This window comes from Eleutherodactylus coqui, chromosome 10 (assembly GCF_035609145.1).
Source record: "Eleutherodactylus coqui strain aEleCoq1 chromosome 10, aEleCoq1.hap1, whole genome shotgun sequence".
NCBI classification, from domain to species: Eukaryota; Metazoa; Chordata; class Amphibia; order Anura; family Eleutherodactylidae; genus Eleutherodactylus; species Eleutherodactylus coqui.
The window spans coordinates 132,352,982-132,375,569 of NC_089846.1; the positions used below are offsets into that span (position 1 = coordinate 132,352,982).

General features: G+C 47.5%; 1 protein-coding gene and 1 long non-coding RNA gene across 2 annotated transcripts in view; one reads left to right on the forward strand and one right to left on the reverse strand.

The window, feature by feature from the left end:
* Window positions 1-9,555, forward strand: part of LOC136580929 (uncharacterized) — a 44,167-nt gene extending 34,612 nt beyond the window's left edge. The window contains exon 3 of the long non-coding RNA XR_010787031.1: window positions 8,447-9,555. This is a non-coding gene — a long non-coding RNA (uncharacterized lncRNA). The remainder of the gene's footprint in view (window positions 1-8,446) is intronic.
* The window catches only part of DOCK11 (dedicator of cytokinesis 11), a 240,901-nt gene extending 218,813 nt beyond the window's left edge, over window positions 1-22,088 (reverse strand). The window contains exon 1 of the mRNA XM_066581860.1: window positions 21,910-22,088. Coding sequence (XP_066437957.1) covers window positions 21,910-22,011 — 102 coding nt within the window. The 5' untranslated portion in view covers window positions 22,012-22,088. The remainder of the gene's footprint in view (window positions 1-21,909) is intronic.
* Window positions 22,089-22,588: the final 500 nt, after the last annotated feature.

The window sequence follows — 22,588 nt, forward strand, 5'->3', positions numbered from 1 at the left end:
ACAGGGTATTCTTTCTGTAGATTACTGGCCGCTCTGTTGTCGGGGGCCTCTCCAGCATGTCCCATACCGCAGTACTGGCTCTAGCCAACAGATGGCGCCATTGTATAATGACAGAAAGAGAAAGCCCCCTAGGAACCCAGAATTCATAATTGGATTGCAAAGGGTTAAGTCATTGTTACGGATGTCGTTCAGTACTTGTGCCGGTTTTTGTTTCTCCTCTTCAACATCAGCAAAACGTTTCCCTTTGAGGACTCTTTTAACCCGAAGAAATAAAAAGTTGCATGGAGCGCGATCGGGCGGATACGGAGGGTAAGACAAGTGTGTCATGCCAGCTTTCATCAGCACTGTGTGAGGTGCGTTATCATGATGAAAGAACCCGTTTGCCACAAATCGGGACCTTTCCTCTGCACATCGCAAACTTTTCAAAACTTTCAAATAAAAACTTTGGTTGACTGTTTGACCCCGTGTTGCAAATTCTGAGTGCAATATCCTTTTCACATCATAGAAACAAAACCAACATTGCTGATACGTTGTTCATATGAATCAGCCATTACAAAATAGGCGAGAATCTGAACAACTTGTTAAAAAAAACTGAACTCAACCTCCCCCATCAACGTCGACTGGTATACCGCCTCCGAAGGTACAGTATGAGCGAATTTCCTTAGTGACTTAACACAAACGTGACTCTGAACAAGTAGGGCTGACTTACATTTCCTGTAAAAAGCAGAAGTATGGGTTAGGCATGTGAAAGTGTCCTCCACTGAAGGACGGGATCTACAAAATAATATTGTAAAGGAATTGCAAAAACTAAAAAGAAAATGAACAAAAATTGGAAAACCTTAGAAGTAATTGGAAAACTGCGCTGCCTTTGAATATTAAATCTAGACATATAGTGCTTCCGCCAATGCTGTGTATGGTACAATAGTATATACATATACTGTGTTACAATATGAAAGTGTTATACAGAGAGTTGAAGAAAGTTTATGAAACTTGGATCAAAGTATCTCGATATGAAGGGTATTGAATAATTAAAATTAGCACGTGTTTTAGTATGCAAATTAACGAGCCCCTTGTTATGGCAAATGCTACATTCTTTTAGTTCATCAGTCATAAGGCGCGTTATGTAAGAAGGTCCTTTTTTGTCCACAGACTGATGGTGACCGGGTATAGAGTTCGAACTCCATACACCCAAATGCCTGACTTTGGCATAGTAGAAATAGGGGCATCATATTGTGAATCTCCTGAAGGACTGGCCATAGTGCAATGTCATGGTAGAGAGTGGTTATTCAGTGGGCACAGGAAGGCGGCAGTACTCGCAGACCTGGCACAGGTCCGTGAGGAAGGACCGCGCCACATGAACACTGCCAAATTGTGCGGATGGCAGTTGCTGATAGACGAGCTACTGCAGCAAAGAGCCGCACAGTGGTTGGAGTTGGAGTCGCCCCGTGAACAATTGTAAACTAACTGCTTGAAACTGGGTTGAATTCTCGGACCTTGGTGCAGCTTTCACTGCCAGCGACAACTAACCCGGGGTACTGCTAGACACACAAATGGAGGACAGTTGTATTTAGTGACAAGTCCCAATTCTGTCTGGGGCAAAGTGATAACCGTCAACATATTCTTCGACGTTTTGGAGAAAGGGCCAACCCTGCTGTGATTTTGGAGCGCCACACAGGTCCATTCCATAGAGCCATGGTTTGGAAGGCAATCAGATATGACAGGGAGATGGAGTTAGTGGTTGTTGAAGCCACAATGGCTGCCTGTCAGTTTTCTGGACGCAGCGGTACACCCTGTTGTCATATCCTTCATGACACCATCCAAAATAGGATCTTCCAACAAGATAATGCCCGTCCACATACTGCAGCCATCACAAGATACACCTTGCAAGATGTCCTGTCCATGGATTGACCTGTGCGGCCCCCAGATTTATCCCCATAGAGCATGTCTGGGATACCACAGTTAGACGCATTACGTCACATGGCCACCCACCACAAACTGTACAGCAACTGACTGCACAAGTCATGTCGGCATGGAGAGACCCCAACAAGATATCTGAACACTTATTGATTCAATGCCTGCAAGGATCCACGAGTGTATAGGTGCCCATGGTTGACATACTTCTTACTGAAACCTGCGCAGTGCTCTTTTTTTTTCAAATCTCCTGCTTTCCCGCGGATCCGCGGCCCATCCAGAGTGACAGCTGCGGGCAGTCCGCGGATCAGATGGCTTCCATTGACTTCAATGGAAGCCGCCTGCACGGGATCTGTAGGAAAATAGAACATGCATGCCGGGGGGGAAAAAAAAAATCACATCCGCATGTTTTACTGTCCTGCGGACGCTAATGCATCCCTGTGGGCGGCTTGATCTGCGAATTTCCCGCGTGGGTTCCGCAAATCAAATCCACCCGTGGACACTGGGACTAATACATCTTGTACAATTTCTACTAGCAAACTACTGATGTGGCTGAGGGACTATTTCCTACAAAAAGTAATATGGCTGAGTTGGTAAAACAAAGTTGTCTAATCAGGACAACCTCTGTCCATTTGTGCTGTTAGGACGCCAGAGAAGTCCCTGCCAGATCCAAACATTACATGGATAGGTCTTCCTTTGAACTTTTTCTCTGTTGCAGCTCCTGCTTGGGAAATGACTGGCTGCACGCAGCTTCCGCAGCTACAACTGCTACTTCATAGGGACTAAAGAAGCCAGATCAGAAGCTGAACATTAAGGCCTCCTTCCCACGAACGGATTTACGCCGCGTAAATTCGCGGCAAAAATCCGCTGCGTTGCCCCCTGCTATTAGGTTCTATTGAACCTAATAGCACAATGCTCACGATGCGTAATTGCACCGCGGAATTACGCACCGTGAAATCTCCCGTTCTCACCCGCGGCATGCTCTATTTGCCGCGGGTGTACGCGCTGACGGCTTCCATTGCAGTCAATGGAAGCCGTCCGTTCACGCTATCTCCCGCTGTAACCAGCAGAAGATAGCGTGAAAAAATGCTTCCCCGCCTACCGCCGTGCGTCATATGACGCGGCCGGCGCGTCACGTGACACGGCCGGCCGCGTCATGTGACGCGGTGGGCGTGTCACATGACGCGACGGCGGTGGGCGGGGAAGCGTCTTCACGCTATCTTCCGCTGGTAAGTATGGGGTCTCTGGCGGGCGCCGTGACGGGCTTCACTGCGGTATATTTTGCAGCGGAGCCCGTCACGCTCGTGTGAAGCCGGCCTAAGTTGACTTCTATTTTAAAAAGGACGTCTTTGTGAGGCAACCCTAAGGGTGACTACCTACTACAGTTTTTATTCATTGCAAAATTCGCAGCGTTTTTTTTTCTGCAGGGGTCTATGGAACTTGTGATGTTAAAATCGCGATCGCACAAAATCGCGGTAAATTGCGATTTTGCAGACTGCCCGCAGCAGACTTGGCTGCAGAAATACTGCAACATTTTACAGTGCAGGCATTATGGATGAGATCTGCACAATGTAACTGGGCAAATCGTGAAGGGTCCCATATTCTGTGTACCCTCCTATACTTATACAAATAATATGTAGAATACCTAGACAAAGGTCCATTCAATACACAAACAATTGAAACCAACACAGTAGTTAGCGTTGCAGCTGTTCTGGGGTCTTCGCCTTGCTTTCGGGCCAGACCAGGTTTTAGCAGCGTCTCTGCCTTTCCTGGAGCTGAGGGGTGTGGTGGTTGGAGTGATGTCAGTCCTCACCTGTCTCTGAGTGGCCCTGCCCTATATAAGCTATGCTAGAATTGACCTCAGTGCTGGTCAATTCAGTTTCCTCCTGGATTCCTGCTGAGGAGCACAGCCGGCCATTGAAGCTCTTCCATGCAGCTGGGGTCACTGGCTGGCAGGGTTAGAAGTGGGAGGAAATTACAGTGTAAAGGTCGATGCTTCGGAGGTGGGGGTTGGAGCGGTTCTGTCTCAGGGAACTGTGGCATTGCAAGATCTTCGCCCGTGTGCGTTCTTCTCTTGTAAATTTTCTTCTTTGAAACAAAATTATGATATTGGGGACAAAAAACTGTGGGTGATTAAATGGGCGTTTCAGGAGTGGCGTCATCTTTTAGAAGGGGTGCGACACAGGTGACGGTTTTCACGGATCACAAGAACCTTATATATCCGAAATCAGCTAAGAGACTTAATCCTAGACAGGCACACTGGTCGCTTTTCTTTTCCAGTTTCAACTTTTTACTTACTTATCGTCCAGGTTGGAAGAATGTGAAGGTAGATGCTCTTTCGAGAAGTTTCCTTCCAGTAGTTTCTGATGAACTGCCTTTCCCCATCCTGTCTGAAGGGGTGGTGGTGTCGGCAGTGTTGTTGGAGTTAGAGGAGCAAATCCGTAAAGCTCAGGATTTAGCCCTGTCTAAGCTTCCGGTTGGAAAGCTTTTTTTCCAGTTCATCTAAGGTTACATGTGCTGGCCGAGATTCATAGTTCCGTATTGGCCGGGCATCCGGGAATTAATAATACCCATAAGCTGCTCTCTAGAATGTTTTGGTGGCGGTCCTTACAACGGGATACATTCAGTTTTGCTTCGTCTTGTAAGGTGTGTGCCAGAACCAAGTCACCTAGCAGTCAGCCGGCCGGCAAGTTATTACCTTTGCCTATCCCTATGAGACCTTGGACTCATTTGTCCATGGACTTCATTACGGATTTACCACCTTCCGAAGGTAACACAGTTGTTTGACTTCATGGATTGCCAGAGAATATAGTCTCCGATCGTGGGGTACAATTCATTTCCAGTTTTTGGCGAATAGTCTGCTCTCGTTTGGGTGTTCAGCTCTCGTTTTCCTCTGCATACCATCCTGAGACCAACGGGCAGACGGAGAGATGTAACCAGAACCTGGAGCAATATTTACGTTGTTATGTCTCGGAAAACCAGGAGGACTGGTCGAAGTTCTTACCACTAGCCGAGTTTGCTCTAAACAATAGATCACTGGAGGCTACGGGGACATTGCCGTTCTTTTGTAATTACAGATTTCACCCATGTTTTGGTTCCCTTTCCAAGCGGGTTTTAGAGGTACCAGGAGTAAATGAGTTCTGTTCTGCTATTGAGGCCGGGTGGGCGGAGGTCCAGAGAAATTTACAGCAATCAGTCTGGCGGAGCAAGCGAGTTGTAGACAGTCATCGCTCTGAGAGGGCGGTATTCTGTGTAGGAGACTTGGTTTGGTTGTCTACCAAAAATATAAAACTCAAGTATTAGTCCGCTAAACTTGGCCTGCGATTTATGGGTCCGTTTAAAATAATTCAGAAGATTAATGCGGTCGCTTTTCGGTTCGAAATCCCCAGTGCGATGAAGATTACCAATGTTTTCCACAAATCTCTGCTCAAAAGATTAATCAATTCTGGGAATGGTTCACCACTCCCGGCTCCTGTTTTAGTGGATGGCGAGGTGTAGTTTGTGATAAGTCGAATTTTGGACTCTCGTCGAATCAGGAATTCTTTGCAGTACCTTCTACATTGGCGCGGTTCTGGTCCAGAAGAAAGGTGATGGGTTCCAACCATTGATGTTCATGCGGATCGTCTGGTAAAAAAGTTTTACAATTTGAATTCAAGTCGTCCTGGTCCTAAGGCCCCTTCTAGAGGGGGAGGTACTGTTTCAGCTGTTCTGGGGTCTTTGCCTTGCTTTCGGGCCGGACCAGGTTTTAGCAGTGGCTCTTCCTTTCCTGGCGTTGAGGGGCGTGGTGGTTGGAGTGATGTCAGTCCTCACCTATCTCTGAGTGGCCCTACCCTATATAAGCTATGCTAGAATTGACCTCAGTGCTGGTCATTTCAGTTTCCTCCTGGATTCCTGATGAGGAGCACAGCCGAGCTCCTCTTGCTTGCTGCAGATTGCTGCTACAGCTAAGTACCACAGCTTGGTTTCCGTATACTGTTCCCTTTTGTGTTCAGGACTTCCTCGTAGGGATTTGTAGTGGCCTAGGTACAAGTGTGGGTCCGCACCTGCCGGAAGCGATCGGCCCAGAATAGGCAGGGCTCGCTCCCGGGGTAGGGGTTTGCAGGGAAAGGATTTCTCTTAGTTTATTTTTACGTTGTACGGTCGTGCTTTTTGGTTGTGTTACGCACAGTTGTGGTTATTATTAATTGTGTATGTCGCACGTCCGAATAGGACGCAACAGTTAGAAGTGATAGGAGTACAAAATATGTGCATATCTGCAAAATAGGGAACTCTACTGGCAATAACAGAAAAAAGTCAAATTATAAATAGAAGCAAAGTGTATAAACACATCTAGAAGATACAAGTGGAGACAACTATAACATGTAACTAAATATCCCTGTAATAGACTGCCTCACATCTACGCTATCAATGGGTTAATTTACATGAGTGATTTTTCGCTCGCACCTATACTGCAAGATTGAAAAATTGTTGCATGTCCTATTTTTGGGTGATTCTATAAGATTTCCTATTGAAAAGTGATTTTCGGCAGCGATGTGATATGTTTTTCTCACAAAATGCATCGCACTCCCAGGAAAATTCTTGAGTTTGCAAGTGCAATATTGGTCCAAGTTTCTCAGACCGAAACCGCACTTGCCCATTTCAGTGCGCCCTAACGCCCGGTTGTCAATGTATTCATCATTTGTTAGGGATATTAATGGCTCCTATCCACGGACAGATTTGCATTGCGGAGTACGAATTGGGATTCTGCAGCAAATCCAGCCCATAGCATGCCCACGAGCAGAAATCGATTGCAATTCTCCGATTGCGGAAAATAAGTCGCAGCATGTCGTGATTTTGTGCAGGCTACGCACTGACGGCTTCCATTAAAGTCAATGGAAGCCATCCGTACTGTGGCCATTATGCAATCATCATTGCAGAATGGCCAAAGGAGTCGCTTCATCACCATAGCGATGGTGCCGCGTCCTCTGTACTGCGCATGTGTGCCGGAGCGCAGGCTGGCACATCCGCAACAAAGAGAAGAGACGCTGGACAGATACGCTGAGGTCACCGGTCGTGCATTGGGTTGGACTCCGCTGCAGGAATCCCGCATGCAGGGTCCAACCCGCCTGTGGACAGAAGCCCTTAGGCTAGGTTCAGACTGGGTGGAAATCTCGCGGTTTGGCCGCAGTGAAAAACCGCAAGATTTCCACCGGGAATCCCCTGCTTCAAAACCCCCGGCACGTAGCCTTGGGTTTTGAAGCGGCCTGGCCACTCGCTTTTCCGTTGTGGCCGGTGCTCCCATAGAGGGATTTGCGGCCGCGGCGAAATTCCGGACGGAATTTCCACGGCAAATCCGCCCAGTGTGAACTGAGCCTTAGAGAGGAAGAGCATGATGTTGAAATCTAACAAAATATACCCCACACACACCCCACCACAAAAAAATGAAAATGGTTATACAAATTAGGATCATGGTCAACAGCAGAAACAATGTGGAAGAAGCCTAAAGACAATATCAAACATACAGTAGCAAGTTGGTGCGGACCCTCGCTGCAGACCCAATCCATAATTTCCAAGGTAAAAAAACACCAAGAAGGGGGTCGGGGGAAAACAAGCAAAAGGAAAGAACATCAAGAAAAGAAAAAAAAGGGGGGGGGGATAAGGATGCTCAGGCAGCGCGATGCAGGGGATCACCATAGTTGGGATTGTTGAAATTTCATTAAAAATAACAGGTTTTATAAAACTGTCATAAGTATCATGAAGAGAAGACCTCAAGTCCTCCATATGTATAACACCACTGATTTTGGCAAACCAGAGGGAAAGGGTCTGAACATTAGGCAGTTTCCATAATGAAGGGCTGCATGTCCTGGTGGGCATTACTAGAGGACGTAAGATGGACCGTTTGTAAATGGAAAGGGGATTCAAGCAATGATGGAGAAAGGCCGGTAATTTCTTGTACTTCCTCTTTTACTTTAACCCAAAAAAGGGCGAGATCACGGCAAGCCCAAAACATATATAGAAAGGAGCCTCCCTCTTCTCTACATCTCCAGCGTGATTCTCCGACTCCGGGCATAACAGCATGTAACCAGGAATGGCCCCCGACCTCCGTGACAATACATTGTAATTAGCTGGTGAATATATAACCAATATCAATGGTTAGAGCAGCTCTGCATGTAGAGTAATAAACACACAATCCAATGACGGCTATTATTGAACAGACGCACATAGATCCAGTGTGCCGGCAGGGAAGGATGCTTTTGTGGGTCATGAAATATAATTGTATTTAGCAGACAGAAATAGTCTGAGTGATGAGTCCCGGGGCAATGTGGAATCACATGTGGATCTGGACGACGCGCCCCGCACAACCTCATCCTACCATTTCCTGCAGCTCTTACACACATTTCTTTGTAGACTGTGCAAGAACTATATGGAGTTGTGCTACACAATAACTGCAGGACGATATATGTTAGTACATTGAATTAATGATTCCTTAATTTAGAATTATTGTAGCAATTGCTTCCTTAACGAATCCGTTTTTTTTTTTCCTTTTTTGTTTCAGTTTCCTCCAAAAACGGAGCAGCGAGCTGGAAACCCTGAACTGACGCCAACGGAGATGTGAATGCAACCTTATATGAACAGTATTGAGGAACTACAAGGCCTAGCATGCTCAGCCACCTTGGAAGAATGGTCTGGTTTTGTGACATTTAGATACGTGTGTGCAGTGAAAAGGTAACACGAACCAAGACTATGAGGTGTCTGTGTGTCCTGGTACGATCCATAGGTGACAGCCTATACGTTATCTGACACCTGGGCGCACACGTTGTGATACTGCCAGTGGTGCCAGTGTGTGGATAGAGCCGTGCCACGGACTCTTCTATGGCAGCTCAGACATTCCATGGCAGGTGGCTTGTTTCTGTAGCCGTATTCAGATGGTCAAATGTAAATTGCGCCTCAGATTCTTGGGGCAACTCACATCAGACAACACAGACACCCCGTCCTTGTGCAGTCCTATTCTGCGGTACGGACCACAATCAGATATGCTGGGATTTTTTACCTCTCTTTTTAGCGCGGACCGTCAGTCCATGTAGAAAAAAATAAAATAAAATTGCATATTTGCACAGCCCATTGCACAAACCACCTCAATCAGCACTCGCGCTCTTCCTTATGGGATCCACAGAACGATAACTCCAAACACGCAGGAGAAATCCCGCCACTCGAAGAACAAGTACGGGATTTCCTTGAAGGTCTAGCCTCATGTACTCCAATGGCGCTGCGTTGTGCATGTGTTTAGTCAATTATGAACCAGGACAGCCCATGGACTGAAAATACACGCGTGTGAAGACAACCTCAGTCTTTTTTATTAGAATACTGTTATATAGGTATTTAAACTTGGCAACTAAAAATTTTATTTGGCTCCCAGATTTGTCATTTTAGAAGCCAATGATTCTTAGGTCATTTTTTCAGTCTGGATTCCCTTTCAGAATGCGGGGCCCGGGGAGAAAAGCGGATCTCTCCGGACACATCCCCTGCAGGAAAAACGTGGTATTACTGGACGGCCATTCACATGAATGACCATACAGTAATTACAAGAACGGCAAGAGAAAACTAAATAATTGCCTGTAACTTGTAACAAACATAAAAAGTATATTTGATTATAGGATGTGCACTGAAAAGGCTTTTGGCATGGAAGAGAGTGAAGTCTAGGCATACCATAAAAGCAGCAATAAAAAACGTAAACTTTAATACTTGACGCCAAATATTATACGCTTATATGGTAAAATAAATAGAATGAAAGTAGTAAGAACATATAGTAACAAATGGCAATTCTGTAGCGGTTCTTAGTGTGGAGCAACGATGTAACTAAAAAGGATAAAAGTACTATCAAATATTCCTCAATAGAAAACTATTGAAAAGAGCCTTGAAGGATGAAGCGAGCGTCATGGGGAGACACAATATAAACACGCGTCCAGCAGATGGTGATTGTAAGACGTCCTGACAGGGATTGTATTAATGAAACAATCCCTAACAGCAGGAAGAAAGATGACAGTCTGTCGCTCGCCTCCCAGTCACGCGGGCTGTGATACATGAGCATATCTTGTATCTGTAATGGCATATCCTCCCCATGTGATATCATCAGAGGGCCAAGCTCCACAGATCAGCAGAAATAGGGGCTTCAGAGAAGTGCTGCCAACTCTACACTGCAGTACTCAGCTCAGTGCTGCAGTGCAGGGTCCTGTCCATATGCCCTCCTGGACCCCCTCTAGCCACAGTGCGGCTCCGCCATATCCTGTATTACATACACCCCATTTACTTGAATGATGAACTGTAAATGTCTGGTCACTCCTGGCTCTGGAAAAACAGCAGCTTGTAAGGCCTTATTCACACGGGCAATGGTAATCACTGAAAAATGAACCGATTTTTTTCATACAAATTTCATGTTTTTGCTTCTTTTACGCTGAAGTGTTATCCATTTTTTAAGCGCGTTAGAAAAAACAGAAGGTGGCCCAAATTATATAATTTATGCCTCAACCCACAGCAAAAAATCGTGTTGTGGTCTCAGAGAAGGCGCCGATCTTTCACTAGGGCAATAGGATGCTTTTTCTCCACAATTTGGGCATTTTAGTTTTTTGGTGCTAATACTTCCGCCCAGAGAAAATGGCCAGATACTGTGCCGTCATGCCGCATATCTAGAGCCTCTTTATATCCTGATTCTGTGCTTTTTTTATGGTCCCGCTAGTTACATGCATTACAAATGGATCACACGCACATCATCCACCCATTGACTTGAATGGGCGATTCTTGCTGCCCTCTATTTACTCAGACTATCCTTCCAAGCAAAAAAAAGTTCCTCTGAATAGAACCATTGAAATCAATGGGCCTCATGTATCAAAACTATCTACAAGAAAAACTGTCTTTGCTGCCCATAGCAGCCAATCCCAGCACAGCTTTCACTTTACCAGAGTGGTATAAAGAATGAAAGCTGCACTCCGATTGGTTGCTGTGGGCAACAAAGACAGTTTTCCATTAAGACACCTTAGATAAATGAGGCCAATGTGTTCTATTACTTTGTGAGTCCAGGACGATTAAAAATTGGACTGTACTCACACAGAAAAAGCACCAAGGTGAATAAGCCCTAAACGGCTGCACAGTTGGGCCAACCCTTGATAGCATCATTTAGCACTACTGTACACATTGACATGTTGCACATCATTCATACTGTGTAACACTAATTATGTAAAATGTCCAAATACACTCATTGTGAAAAACCATTTTTCCCCTAGAAGTTGTCGTTTTGCTGCAACACTCGGCATGCAGTTACATCTCAGGCAAATGATGAGAGTTGTGGTGATTAGATGGACGGTCTTGTCACCGGAGGCCCTAAAAGTGGTTCCCCCCTTGGCCTATAAGAGGCTCTCGGAGGCTCCTTGTCTGTAGTGACCTCTTCTTCCGCTTGTAGAGCTTGTTGACCACTAGACGCCTCTACAATGCAGAGAAGAGAGTTTGCCCAGTTAGAGTTTGAGAGAGGCGCACTATTGGATTGCGAGCTGTTTGCCCGCATAGACGACTTGCTGCCACCTGGGCCGTTCTGACCCGACGGTTAGGAGGTGTTGGGACCAGTGGATGCATTGTCCTATATGCAGAGACAGGTTGTACCATGTGTCTGTCAGAACCATTTCTAGACATTTGGTCTCACAACGCCCATTAGGTGTACTGCCTTTGATACCCAACGTCACCTTAGTTTACAGTGATTTTCATAAATGCCAAAACCAGACTGGTACAGAGTGCAACTGGGTTGTCTGCAGCGATGAATCCAGGTTACTTTGGGTACTGACAACAGCTGTGTTCATGTCCGGAGACCTTGGGGTGAGCATCTCAATCCTGCATTTGCTGTGGAGCAGCACACTGCCCCCTGCTGGTGTGATGGTCTGGGGGGCCATTGCATACAACAGTCTGTCACCCCTAGTAGTGGTATGAGGGACAAGGCCAGCTCAGCTATATGTTTAGGACATCCTGCACAGGAAGATCACAGGAAGCCCCCACAATATTGTCACACTTCCATGGCTGCCCGGTCACCAGATTTATTACTAAAATAACATGTATGCAAACCAAGTGGGACACCAACATCGTAAGTCTACAAGATTGCAAATCTAGAGGCTCAGTTAGAGCAAATGTGGAGCGATATACCCCAGGATCTGTATGCCTCCATGTTTGCCAGTATCACATCCTGTATCCAAGCTAGAGGCGGTATAACAGGAAACTAGAGCCTCCATGCCCACCTGTATCACATCTTGTATCCAAACTAGAGGTGGTACAACAGGATACTAGAGCCTCCATTCACGCCCGTATCCCATCCTGCATCCAAGCTAGAGGCAGGACAACAGGGTACTAGAGCCTCCATGCCCGCCTGTATGACATCTTGTATCCAAGCTAGAGGCGGTGCAACAGGGTACTAGAGCCTCCATGCCCGCCTGTATCACATCTTGTATCCAAGCTAGAGGCGGTACAACAGGGTACTAGAGCCTCCATGCCCACCTGTATCACATCTTGTATCCAAGCTAGAGGCGGTACAACAGGTTAATAGAGCCTCCATGCCTGCCCGTATCACATCTTGTATCCAAGCTAGAGGCAGTACAACAGGGTACTAAAGCCTCCATGCCTGCCCGTACCACATCTTATATCCATGCTAGAGGCGGTACAACAGGGTACTAGAGCCTCCATGCCTGCCTGTATCACATCTTGTATCCAAGCTAGAGGCGGTACAACAGGGTACTACAGCCTCCATGCCCGCCCGTATCACATCTTGTATCCAAGCTAGAGGCGGTACAGCAGGGTACTAGAGCCTCCATGCCCACCTGTATCACATCTTGCTTACAAGCTAGAGGTGGTATAACAGGGTACTAGAGCCTCCATGCCCCCCGTATCACATATTGTATCCAAGCTAGAGGTAGTATAACAGGGTACTAGAGCCTCCATGCCCGTACGTATCACATATTGTATCCAAGCTAGAGGTAGTATAACAGGGTACTAGAGCCTCCATGCCCACCCGTATCACATATTGTATCCAAGCTAGAGGTGGTACAACAGGGTACTAGAGCCTCCATGCCCACCAGTATCACATATTGTATCCAAGCTAGAGGCAGTACAACAGGGTACTAGAGCCTCCATACCCGCCCGTATCACATCTTGTATCCAAGCTAGAGGCGGTACAACAGGGTACTAGAGCCTCCATGCCCACCAGTATCACATATTGTATCCAAGCTAGAGGCGGTACAACAGGGTACTAGAGCCTCCATGCCCACCTGTATCACATATTGTATCCAAGCTGGAGGCGGTACAACAGGGTACTAGAGCCTCCATGCCCACCAGTATCACATATTGTATCCAAGCTAGAGGCGGTACAACAGGAGACTAGAGCCTCTCTTCAAGGAGTCAGTTTTCCACAATAAATTCTCCTTTCCCTCAGATATTGTAACCACTTACTTATATCACCCTTACAATCACACAGACGAAGTTTAATTCGATTCCGACAACTCCTTCCAGGGGAGGGATTTATTCTTACAATAAGCATATTTGAAAGTGTTGCTCATAGTGTTATACTAAGTTACATTCTATCAGAAGCTATGTGAAAGTGCAAGAAAAAGAAATAACTTCACCAATGAAGTGAAACAGAAGGGGTTGTGGAGTACTGCAAGACGTGTTTACATGATGTGATCACATTGCCGGTCATATGATCAGCGCAGCAACCAAATAGTTCATGTAATACATTTTGTAAAACCAGCCTATAAAAAGGAGCACAGAATATTTAGCCTGGAGCTACTTCAGCGGTGACTTAGCGGTATTTTTTATTCTCATCTGCTTCCTGGTTCCTGCGGTGCCTGCTACTGAATTCCATGTTTTGGACCAAAATCTGTCTCTTTTCAGAGTTCCGTTCCCGCGCTCTCACACGGACTTGTATAGGAGTGCGCATGGGACTTTTAGGTACACAGCGATTCTTGCCATGTGTGAGCTCCCCTTGCGACTTTGGTCCCCTTACCTCTGCTCTACCAGCTTGATAAAGTGCGTTGCCTGAAATGTTGCAAATATCTGTCCCGGTCTGGAGTTGTACAATAAACTTCCAATACTTTTGCATCAGATGGTCCTAATGGCGCTCACTATATTTTTGACTGGCTTTGAGCCATTGCCAGTGTGGCTGCAGCACCTCTCACACACATCTATGGGGTAGTGCTACCATAGGTTTTGAATAGCTGAAGGGGAGCAGTGCTTTAGTGAGCGCTGCAGGCCGCTCGTTTCAGCAATCAGCAGGGTTCTCAGCAGCAGGACTCTCATGTCAAAAGTTTGTAAAAAGTGCAGTTACCCTTTCAGTATGTCTTCCGTTTTCACACCCACAAAGAAAAAGAAACTGAAAACTGAATCAGGCCCAATTTTTTTCTCTGCATTTCCCAGCAATGGAGTCATGAAATATTGACATTCGACTGCTGTCCATTCCCCCCCCCCCATTGACTTGAGTAAGTGAGTCTCATCCACAAATTGGATCATAAAAGTTCATGTGATCCGTGTGTCTGTGACTTGGCACATTGACTACTACCGGTATAAGTAGGTATGCTGACCGTCTAGTCAGTGGTAGATTCAGACAGCACATGGACTGAAAACACAGTCATGTGTCCTCGGCCGGGAAGAGAGTATCAAAGGGCTGGGAAGATAATTCTTATGCCTTAAAAGATCAAAACAATGTATTACAGCGCCGGTTATATAATCACCTGATGCTCTTTTTGAGACCCTTTTCTGCTTGTTATATAAGTGACTAAGTAATACTTGTATCAGGCAAACATAAAAAAGTGAACGTATCTGAGGTTTTCTGTCCACTAGATAGCAAACCTTCCTATTTAGGCTGGGACTCCACAGAGACAAACCTCATGTGATATGATATAAAACCTCATGTGATACGATATAATACCACATGTGATATGATATACCAGGCACGATAGGAGTAAGAAGTGGGGAAGTTATTCTGTTTTATGTGATCACAAAACAGAAGAATCCAACATTGTTACAGTTTATCGTGGCAGTATCGCAGACACTTTGTATCGCTTTTACACCTGATGTCATCTGATCCCATAGGAGTACATTTATTGCAATAGATTGCAAAATAAGGCTTCCTGGGTACGTATAATGTGCGCATACAATCATGGAGCTCTGGAATTGATATTTGGATTAATCCATCTAAACACTTTTGTAATTGATTAGAAGTGCACAATTGCTACCACATGTAGATCCAGGATCCTTTGCTTCCTCTATGATTCTGCATTCTCCAGTCATTGCATACAGAGATGACTAGTACACGGGATTAAACTCAGTAGCAGCACTTGGGCAGTAAGCCGTCATTTAGGGAATACCTCTCTGTCCTATAGATGCAATGCAGACAAAGTGGATACTGCCATGGATTGATGATCTCAGGGCTCTTTCACATGGCTGTAGGCGTTTTTACGTGCGCCCTCCGGCGTCATAAAAACGCATGAACGGGCGCATAGATCTAACGTTTGTGCGCCCGTTCAGACAGCATGGGCCCTGGCGCATACACGCCGAGCCCGCAATGCCGTTAGGCCTCTATTCTTCTGCTGTCCGGCTGTGTGCAATGGGAGGGGGTGGGACCAGGGGCGGAGCTAAGCTCCCGCCCCTTATCTGCAGCCAGGAATGGAAGGGGCGGGGCTTAGCACCACCCCCATTCCACCCCCTCCCATTGCAAACAGCCAGAGGGGAGGAGAGAGGAGGAAAGAAGAGGGAGGGAGTTTAGCAGTCACGCTGCTAAACTCCCTCCCGCCTCCCTTCTCCAGCTGCCGTCATTGGCTCCCATGGGAGCCCATGCAGCGGCCGATGTATTCCGTCCCGAAAGATAGTTCCAGAACTATGTTTGCGGGCGTGGAAGCGCTCGGCACTATATTGGCCGGTCGGGCACTTTCATGCCGCGAGAATACGATGTGATCTGATGCATTGGAATCCATATACGCTCATATGAAAGAGGTCTCAAAGAGATTCGATAGCACGAGTTACTGCTGGCAATAGGTAGGTCTGTGCATGGTGCGATATTAATAATAATCTTTATTTATATAGCGCCAACATATTCCGCAGCACTTAGGAATTAAAGGGTAACTAAACTTTTTATAAACCTCTGGCATTCCATGGTGACATTCCAAAAGTTTTGATCGGTGAAGGTCCGTGTGCTGAGACCCCCACTGATCGTTAAAATGAATGGGGAGAAGCGCTCATCTGAGCACTCTGAACATTCGTCTGTCACTGATAGTGGTGTACGAAATCCATACATTTCTATGGAGCAGTGGCAGAAACAACGGAGTGGGCACAGCACTCAGTAGGGGTCTCCGCACCTGGACCCCCACCAATCAAAACTTCTGATGTCACTATGGCATGTCAGGGGTTTTTAAAAAGTTAAGTTACCCGTTAACCCCTTGAATACGACATTTTATCGTGAATGCTTTAATGTGCTCTTTTGTCTGGCATTGTCCAAATGTCCAGCTAAGAAGCAGGAGCTACGCTTGGTGGGTGACCAAGCCAGCGAACCATACTGCTATCGAAGGAATAGCCACTAGGGGCAGTGATTTCTCCCTTTTCTAGTTTTTTCCCATTTGTAACAGGGACATGGTGAACTGCATTTTTTATCTAGATGCCCAATTGTTTTTCGCCTATCTTGTTTGTGGCCTATCAGAGTCCTTTTACACGGGACGACCGTCGGGCACCTCAGCGATAATCGCCCTTATGCTTTCACACAGGAGTGAGGATCGTTCAGTGGATAAAGGCGGGCGAGAATTCACTGCCGGCCCCTCGCCTCCATTCACAGTGCACAGGCCATGGTTTGTAGATGAGTTTACAATAGGTCGATCGGCGTTTGATTTTTATGCCCGCAGAAATTACACGACAAATTATCGTCCGCCGTTCAGTCAGCAATTACACGGAGCGATTATCGCACGATCCAGTGAGAACCGGAATAAGTATTTATCCTTCAGTGTACGGCGGGGCTCACATGAGAATATGGTCACAGGGTATTAAGCATGGGTTTTGCGCATGTAATACGCTGTACCAATCTCCCATAGGCAGCTATGTTGCCGGTCACACGAATATAGGGAAATACGCATGCACGAAAAATCGCAGAATGTTCTATATAGGAGCATACACGCCAAGATGCCGAGTGCCGCCAATCGCCATGCACTAAGTACGTAATGTCGCTGCGTGTGTGACTCCTGCAGGCAGTATGCAGCAAATTCTGGCCATCTGACACCAGCCTGATAATGCCCTTAGACTAGACATTCATAAGATAGAGCTAAACAATAGAAATATGCAGCAGCCCGAGGTGCAGATGTGAAGGACACCGTAGAGACAGGGCAGCTTTTAACGCAGTCTTGATGATGACCACCATGTTTGGCTATCATTCACAGACCCAGAAACAGGCAGCAGTTTGTCATTGGGGAGATGCTGGGGAAGAAGTCAGCATATACTGATAGGCCTGTGCAGGGGAATATTCTGCTTCTTTGGAGGGTATGTGCTGCTGTGATATAAATCTAAGTCTTGTAGACATCTAGGGCTTAAAGGGAATATGATATCAGAAAATGACCTATTTTTAAGGCGTGTTTCACACGGGCGACAAAGTCGCTCAATTTTTTTCGCATTGCAACAATGCTACGAATCACATGTATGTGAAGGCAATGCTTTCCTATAGGCTCCTTTACATTTGCGATGTTTTATAGCGTGCGACATTGCGAGTCAAAAACCTCATGGGTTTCACGATATGCCCATGACTTGCGATGTTTTGCAGCCCATGTTTCCCTATGGAGCCCTCCTCTCTGTTGCATCGCATGGTACGAAAACACGGTGTTTGTGCAGTGCGATGCAACTTTGACAGTAGGAAATCCTACGGTGAAAGCCCTAGCTGCAGAAAAAAAAACACGTTTTCACACATGCCGCCCGTGAGAAACAGGCCTTAACCCTTTTGCAATCCAATTTTGGATTCAGGGTTTCCTAGGGAGCTTTCTCTTTCTGCCATTATGCAATGGCGCCATCTGCTGGCTAGAGCCAGTACTGCGGTATGGGACATGGTGGAGAGGCCCCCGACAACAGAGCGGCCAGTAATCTACAGTAAGAATACCCTGCCAGATGTCCTCCAACATCCGAACTGTACAGCCTTCAATCAGAATGTCTTTAGACGTCAGGCAGTGGATTGGAAAGGGTTAAACATACTTTTTGTCAAAGAAATCAAGTACCTAGAAGGAGCTGCAAAACCCCGCATGCAGTTACATTTTAGGCAGATGTGCAAATTAGATTGCGTGATCAGATGAACGGTCTTGTCACCGGACGCCCTAAAAGTGTTTCCACTCTTGGTCTATAAGAGGCTCTCAGAGGCTCCTGGTGTGTCGTGGACCTCTTTATCCACTTGTGTGGAGCTTGTGGACCACTAGACATGGCACTGCGACGTAGAGAAGAGATTTCACCCCGTTACCAGAGTCTGAGAGGGGGCATTATTGGAATGCGAGAAGCTGGATGGTAATATAGATGAATTACCCGCCTCCTGGGCTGTTCTGACCAGACTGTTAGGAGGTGTTGGGACCAGTGGATGAGTGAGGGCACACAGGGTGACTGGGTTCAGGGCACCTCAGCAGACCTCCGGTAGAGAGGTTTGTCTGGTCATCTAACAAGCACCAGCAGCTCCAACTGTTTCATTGTCCGCTATCCACAGACGGGTGACACCATCATTACAGCCCTGTGTCTGTCGGGACCATGTACAGGCGCCTGGCTGAAGGACATTCTGTCTCATGGTGCCCCGTTACATGTACTGCTTTTGACACCCACCATCAGCTCCATTTGCAGGGGTGTTGTGAACGATGAAACTGGACGCTACAAGTGGAACCAGGTTGTCTTCAGCGACGATTTAGTTTGTACACTGATGATGATTGTGCCTGGAGACCTCGGGGTGAATGCTACAATCCTGCCTTTGCTGTGGAGCGGCACACTGCCCCCTGCTGGTGTAATGGTCTGGGGGGGCCATAGCATATGACAGTCGGTCACCCCCAGTAGTGGTACGACGGACAATGACAGCTCAGCGATATGTTCAGGACATCCTGCAACCACATGTGTTCCTCTCATGGTGGCTTGAAGGAGGCAGCAGGATAATACTCGGCCGCACACAAAAGGGGGTCCACAGGAAGCCCCCACAACATTGTCACACTTCTGTGGGCAGCCCGGTCACCAGATTTATCACCAATGGAACATGTATGGGATGATCTAGGATGCCAACTTCAACAGTCTACGAGTATGCACGATCTAAAGGCTTAGCTACAGCAAATGTGGAGCAATATGCTGCAGGATACCAAGCAGAACCTGTATGCCTCCATGCCCACCTGTATCACATCTTGTATCCAAGCTAGAGGTGGTACAACAGGGTACTAGAGCCTCCATGCCCCCGTATCACATCTGGCATCCAAGCTAGAGGTGGTACAACAGGGTACTAGAGCCTCCATGCCCACCCGTATCACATCTGGCATCCAAGCTAGAGGCGGTACAACAGGGTACTAGACCCTCCATGCCTGCCTGTATCACATCTTGTATCCAAGCTAGAGGCGGTACAACAGGGTACTAGAGCCTCCATGCCTCACTGTATCACATCTTGTATCCAAGCTAGAGGCGGTACAACAGGGTACTAGAGCCTCCATGCCGGCCCGTATCACATCTTGTATCCAAGCTAGATGCGGTACAAGAGGGTACTAGAGACTCCATGCCTGACTGTATCACATCTTGTATCCAAGCTAGAGACGGTACAACAGGGTACTAGAGCCTCCATGCCTGCCTGTATCACATCTTGTATCCAAGCTAGATGCGGTACAACAGGGTACTAGAGCCTCAATACCTGCCTGTATCATATCTTGTATCCAAGCTAGAGGCGGTACAAGAGGGTACTAGAGACTCCATGCCTGACTGTATCACATCTTGTATCCAAGCTAGAGGCGGTACAACAGGGTACTAGAGCCTCCATGCCTGCCTGTATCACATCTTGTATCCAAGCTAGAGGCGGTACAACAGGGTACTAGAGCCTCCATGCCAGACTGTATCACATCTTGTATCCAAGCTAGAGGCGGTACAACAGGGTACTAGAGCCTCCATGCCCGTCTGTATCACATCTTGCATCCAAGCTAGAGGCGGTACAACAGGGTACTAGAGACTCCATGCCTGACTGTATCTCATCTTGTATCCAAGCTACAGGCAGCCAAACAGGGTACTAGAACCTCCATGCCCGCCTGTATCACATCTTGTATCCAAGCTAGAGGCGGTACAACAGGGTACCAGAGCCTCCATGCCCGCCTGTATCACATCTTGTATCCAAGCTAGAGGCGGTACAACAGGGTACTAGAATCCTTCAAGGGGGTCAGTTTTCCGTAATAAACTCTCCTTTCGCTCTGATATTCGATCTCTTGTTACAATCACAGAGAAAGTCTCATTCCATTCTGACAACTTCTAGGTGTTTGAGGTTTTTGACAATGAGTGAACAGACAAACCTTCTCACCATCTGGGCAGCAGCGGGCACACACGCTGACCCTCACCCTCCATTCAGCAGATATAGGCAGGTTACATGGCACCCACATACTTCTCTTCCATCTGCTGGCACTCAGCATAGGCGCAGGGGTTGGCGCTGCCAAGCTGAATTTTTCTTTTTTTGCTTTTACAACTTATGTAAAAATCACAAGACAGCACACATTATTTCCTACCACATTGGGAAGCCATACTGAATGATCCGCGCCCCTGGGACATCCTGATCAGAACTCTTTACCATCACTAAGGGCCGCTTACACGGGACAATTATCGCTCAAAATTCGTTCAAACGACTGAAAATGAGCGCCAATCCCGTATAAAAGCAGAAGCATTGTTTACTCTTCACTCACTATTTGTTATCTCTGACTATCTGTCAGCATAAAGACCAGCGCCGGATCGCGGGTTTCTCGTTGCGTGTAAACGCTCCTTGCTCATCGCTTCACTTAGAAGGTGAAGCGCTGAGTGAGAATCCAGCGGTGTTCTCTGCCCGCTTAAACGCTCGGTATGCTTGCTAACGTCCTTAGCGGTGCCGTCAGCGCCCGTGCGGTGGTTCAGACAACAGTCGCCCGTGTGAATGGGACATTACGGCGCTCTAAAATGATGCTAATTCCGATCATAATAACCCGCACAAGAACCTCCAGATAAATACCATCGACGCATCTACTTTTTTTTTTTGCACGGACGCTGGAAAACAGGGCCCTATTTTTACGGAATTTCTGTACGGCTGGCATCGCAGGCTGGGGTCGGCCGTGGTTTGCCGCCATCGCCCTACCACAGCAGTATACATTGTATCGACTAGGAGTGACTCAAACATATATGAAGTACAAAGATCTCCCGGCCTTTATTTCCCCTCCCGTCCCGCAGCGTGCGAGCGCCGCCTCAGACACCAGACAGCGACTATTTCCTGTCACACGTTTCCGACGGCCTTCTGCGCTGCATTAATTCACCTCAAATATTTGGGTGTCACAAAAATGACACTTTGAAGAAAAAGTGTTTTGGGTCACGGCGGCGCGCGTATATAAACCGCTAAATGGCGACACTTCGCGCCCAGCTCTGCCCTGTCACAGGTCTAAGGGAAGCAGCCCGGCCGGCCGGCGAGGGACAAGTTGCCCAATTGCCAAGTGGTCTGGTAGCCGGCGACTACTGCAGGACCCCAGCTGGTCCAGAAGCTCCTCAGCATCTCCTCCTCAGCCAGCAGGGTGTGGCTACCAGCTACAACAAAGCTGAGCCCCTGCCCTGTGGAGGGGCAGCCGAGGTGCCCACCACCACCCTGCACCCCCGGGCACTAACATTAGAAGTTCCCCGGGCGGATACATAACCGCAGCTTGTGGAAACTTCCTGTACAACCGTCTCCTCATGTCAGAGGCGCACATGGGTGGGGGCAGCGGTGGGCACAGGGCTGTGGGCATGAGGGAGGGGTAGGGTGGCACTCACCAGGATGACCGAGCTCCTCACCGCCTCGGACACGCTCTGCCGCAGCTCCGCCGCCGTCCCGGGCTTGCTGAGCCTCTTGGTGAATTTCCTCACTTCAGCCATGGTGGCAGATAGGTGGCACCGCGGAGTGTCGGGGTGCCCCGTGCGGGTGAGGGTGCAGCTGTGTGACTCCGGGCTCGGCTCTCCCTCTTACTCCTCGCTGCTGCTCCTCCTCCTCCTCAGAGTCTCATCATGAGAAGGGCTGAGCCGCTGACAGAGCCGGACACGGCCTGGGGAGGATGCTGGGAGGCTGAGGGATGCGCTGACACCTTGCAGGACGTTTGGGGGATTCCTGCTGAAAGGGGGATTCCATTCGCAGACTTTCTTGCCGCGTCTTGTCGGCACTTTGAGAAGGAGTTCAGTTCCTTACAAGATGTTCCTGGTTTACAGGAAGGCAATCTATATCAATCTCAAGTCTTGCGCACTCCCAACAGACCAGTTTGCCAAAACCGCGGCCGCTGTAAAAATCGGAATCCGCACGGTTGGGGGGGGGAAGTAGCGCATTGAATGCTTGGATAATCTCATTGTAGAGGGAGTTTACACGGCACAACTATTGCTCGAAGAGGCGCTGGAAATAGTCGCTACAGTAAGTCGTTCGCGTACGAACAACTGTAGAGCGACTGTTCGACTAAAAAGCGGC